The 3,908-nt window shown below is 34.9% G+C and overlaps 1 protein-coding gene across 1 annotated transcript; it reads left to right on the top strand.

The window, feature by feature from the left end:
* Positions 1-3,614, top strand: LOC107870212 (replication protein A 32 kDa subunit A-like). The gene is made up of 4 exons (XM_047412454.1): positions 1-266; positions 1,155-1,223; positions 1,314-1,434; positions 3,403-3,614. The coding sequence occupies exons 1-4, from the start codon at positions 193-195 to the stop codon at positions 3,412-3,414; spliced, it is 276 nt and encodes a 91-aa protein (XP_047268410.1). The 5' UTR covers positions 1-192; the 3' UTR covers positions 3,415-3,614.
* Positions 3,615-3,908: the final 294 nt, after the last annotated feature.

Genomic DNA, 3,908 nt, shown 5'->3' with positions numbered 1-3,908 from the left:
ATTTCTAAAACTTAATTGTAAATTTGGCTGATGCATACTACACAGGCTAAATGGAGATGTTGATACCAGGGAAATGGAAGCAGTCACGTAATTCTTCTTCTTGATAGTGTTTTTTCACACACACATATATATATATATATATTAATATCCTGTTTTATCATATTTTTGTGGTCTTTGTCAAATAGAAATGACATGTATGTTCAAGTCTGTGGACACTTGGAAGGCTTGGACGGTAAAAACAAGCTGTTGGTGGCTTGCTCAGTCAGGTATTGCAGTATGAATGGGATTCTAAATTGCTCATTTCTGTTTCTTTCAGTATATTAATGTTGTTGAGTATATCACAAGTTACTAAACTTTTCCACTAGTGAGGTTATTTTCTGTGGGACTTTAGGTTTTCTCTGAAAAAAGGTTTTTAATACATAGTTTGCAATCTACCCAACATTCGTGAACACAATGCATTGCACAACATTGTTTTGGCACAAAGTTACTAACTTCTTTTTGCTCGAGACACTGCCAAAAACATGAAACTTATATTACTGTTGATTTTAGTATTTTCAAGGTCCTCGCATGGTCTTAGTAAGTTACATTCCCTTGTTCTTAAGCCCTAGTTAATCCCTTCATGCCTTTATTAGTAGATTTCTTCGTAATGTATCCAGGATCTCTGTACTTCTCAAGTGTTGACTATACATGTATATTGCTGTTTTATAATTGTTTAATTGGCATAAATTCCTTTCCTTTTCTTTTTGGGGGACGTAAGGTTTACTGGAAGTTCATCAGATAGAAGGTGGAGGGAGTTTGTATGTGTTTTTTTCTCAAAAGCATGCGAAATGAAATGATAGTGTGTCAAAACGAGGCGCTTATATCTGTTCCAGGCCTTCTTTTAGGAGCAGACACAAGGAGTACATATGGGCTTTTTGCATTGTTTTATAAATCCCTTAATTGTGATAAATCAATAACTGGGTAAACCTAATTCGTTACCTATATTGCCGTGTACAATTGGTGACCGTTTATTTTGATTAACCATGTCTTGAAATATTTCTTCTGAAACCAATTAACATCCTCCTGTAAACTCCAGCTTTATACAGAAAGATTGTTTACAAAAAAATAAATGGGGTTTTGCCGTGCTAGTAATCTCTTTATCATTTCTATTTCAGTGCACTTGAATACGGGGTTCATGTGGATGTGCTTGTCGGAAAGCTACAATTTAATCGTGAGAGTATCATGTAACTCTCTCTCTTCCCTTGTTCTCTATCATGAATGATCATTCCTGCTCTTGCTTATTTTCGTTATTTCTTATTGTTCCCGCATGATAGGGATTGTGTTCAATGTCTCGATACTAAAGGTCTTGTTTACTCCACAATAGACATTTATCACTACAAGTTTTCTCTAAACGATTATTATGAGGGAGGTGAAATTGATGAGCAACTTTATGAGGTATGTCCTTTTCCATGATGTATATATGATGTTTCTTCCCTCAAAAAAGCTTTTGTGCACCAAGTTTGGTAGTTTTCAACTATTGCCAGCTTTCTATCTTTTGCTTTGAAGGGTGAAGTAGTATTTTAACCTGTGGTTTGGTTAATTCTTCACACGCAGTCACCTTACTCTTTTGGATCAACACGACCTCTAACCCAACAAAAGAAGCATCACAGAATACGGTAAAGCCCATGCCCTCCTTGAAAAATGTCAAGATAGGAGCTGAGGTCAATAAATCCTTGTGCTACTGAAAGCTCGCCTCACAAGTATCGGACCACTGAAAAAAAATCTTCTTTGAAGTCAATTTGGTCAAAGGATCCACAATAGATTAAAAAAACTCTCAACAAAGCGTCGATAGTAGCTTGCTACACCTACAAAACTCCTAATCTCGATAGGGGAAGTAAGCCTAGATCAATCACGAATTGTTGTAGTCTTGGTCGGATCGACCATGATATCATCGTTGGTCAAAACATGACCTAAGAAAGAGAGCCAAAACTCGCCTTTAGAGAACTTAGCATATAACTTCTCATCTCTTAATTTCTGAAGTACAATCTGCAAATGCTCTTCATGGTCCGTCTCATTCTTGGAGTAAACCAAGATATCATTTATAAATACAATGTTGAAAAAGTTGATATACAGTAGAAACACTCAATTCATCAACTCCATTATTGGCCAACCCGAAGGACATGACCAAGAACTTATAATGATTGTATTGAGTCCGAAAGGTTGTCTTCGAAATATTCGAAGCTCTAATACTCAACGGGTGATAATAGGATCTCAAATCAATATTCAAACATACTGAAGCACCCTAAAGCTGATCAAACAAATTATCAATATGAGGATGAGGGCACTTTTTTCAACCCTCACCTTGTTTATCTATCGATAATCAATATATATGCGCATAGATTCATCTTTTTTCTTCACAAACAAGACAGGCGCACCCTAAGGCAATACACTAGGCTGGATGAATCCCTTATCCAATAATTCCTACAATTGATCATTCAACTCCGCTGACGCTATCCTATAAGGAGTAACAAAAATGGGCTTGATGCCCGATTCAACATCAATAGCAAAGTCAATATCATAATCAGAGGCATTCCAGGCAAATTTGTTAAAAAGGCATCGATGAACTCACGGGCAATACGAACAGAATTCGTATCACGAATGTGGGCCAGATAAGACAAACATCCTCTCTCTACCAAGTGACAATCCTGGCAAGCTATCCTTAGTAGATCCGGCGAAGCTAAAGTCATAGTCTTGCTATAACAGTCTAGAATAACATGATAAGGAGATAACTAATTCGTACAAAATATAATATCAAATCTACCATATTTAGGATATAATCATATCTACCTAAGTCTCACGGCCCGTGAAGGTCACAACACAAGATCGGTGCACCCGATCCACCACTAAAGGATCTCCTACGGGGTGGATACATGGATAGGCATGCCAAGAGGCTCACTAGAAGAATCAAAATCTGAAATAAAATATGCAAACATATAGGAGAAGGTCGATCTCGGATCAAATAACACAGATGTAGATTTGAAACATCTAAGGGTGATACATGTTATAACAACATCGGAAGCCTCTGGAGTGAGTTATTACTTGATGAAGTAATGTAATAAGATGCTTTTTAATTGATGATAAATTGATTTGGTCTTACTAGTTGTTACTGTGTTTTGATATTGAATTGAATACTGATATTCCTAAATTTGTTCTCATTTATTTATTTGGCTTGGTTGTTATAAAAATATAATTGTGGTGAAATGACTGACTTGAATACATATTGTTGAGGTAACATGTTTGCTACTTGCTTACGAGTCTTTAGTAAATGTTCATATTGATTAAGGTAACTTGGCCAATGATCCTATGTGATTTTGTACTGATACTACCTTTTACTCTTCTTACTCTTCTTTTCGTTGAGTGCAGAGCATATTCTAACGACTTCTATGAGACCTCAGTTGACGGAACTAAATCAAACTCAAGGGGGAGCATTTATCCTCCGAACATAAATCTATGTTATATTTTTTTTTTTTCTGAAATAATATTAACTACATTTCCTAAAAATACACTTCGAAACTAACTGCACATAATGCTTTTAATTTGTATTTAAAAATAATTATTTTCATACATGATGTATACAATGTGGAGCCCTAAAATAGTGCATTCAATTCAAGTCACCTATAAAATTTTCATTTAATAAATTTAATCTTTATTTAATAAATTTATCATATTATTTGTCTATAATATATAATATATTAAGGAGTCGTTTGGTCTGAGGTACAATTTATAATAGTTTCGGAATAAATTGTTGGATGACTTTATTCCATATTTGGTTGTTGTTCTGGGATTACTTGTCTAATCATTTATCCCCTAGTGATGGGATAAACTATCTCATTTATATGGTGAAATAACTAATCTCGAAATAATTAATT

Source organism: Capsicum annuum, chromosome 5 (genome assembly GCF_002878395.1).
Source record: "Capsicum annuum cultivar UCD-10X-F1 chromosome 5, UCD10Xv1.1, whole genome shotgun sequence".
Classification (NCBI taxonomy): domain Eukaryota; kingdom Viridiplantae; phylum Streptophyta; class Magnoliopsida; order Solanales; family Solanaceae; genus Capsicum; species Capsicum annuum.
The sequence above is the reverse complement of the archived record's forward strand: the minus strand, read 5'-3'. Positions and strand labels throughout refer to the sequence as shown.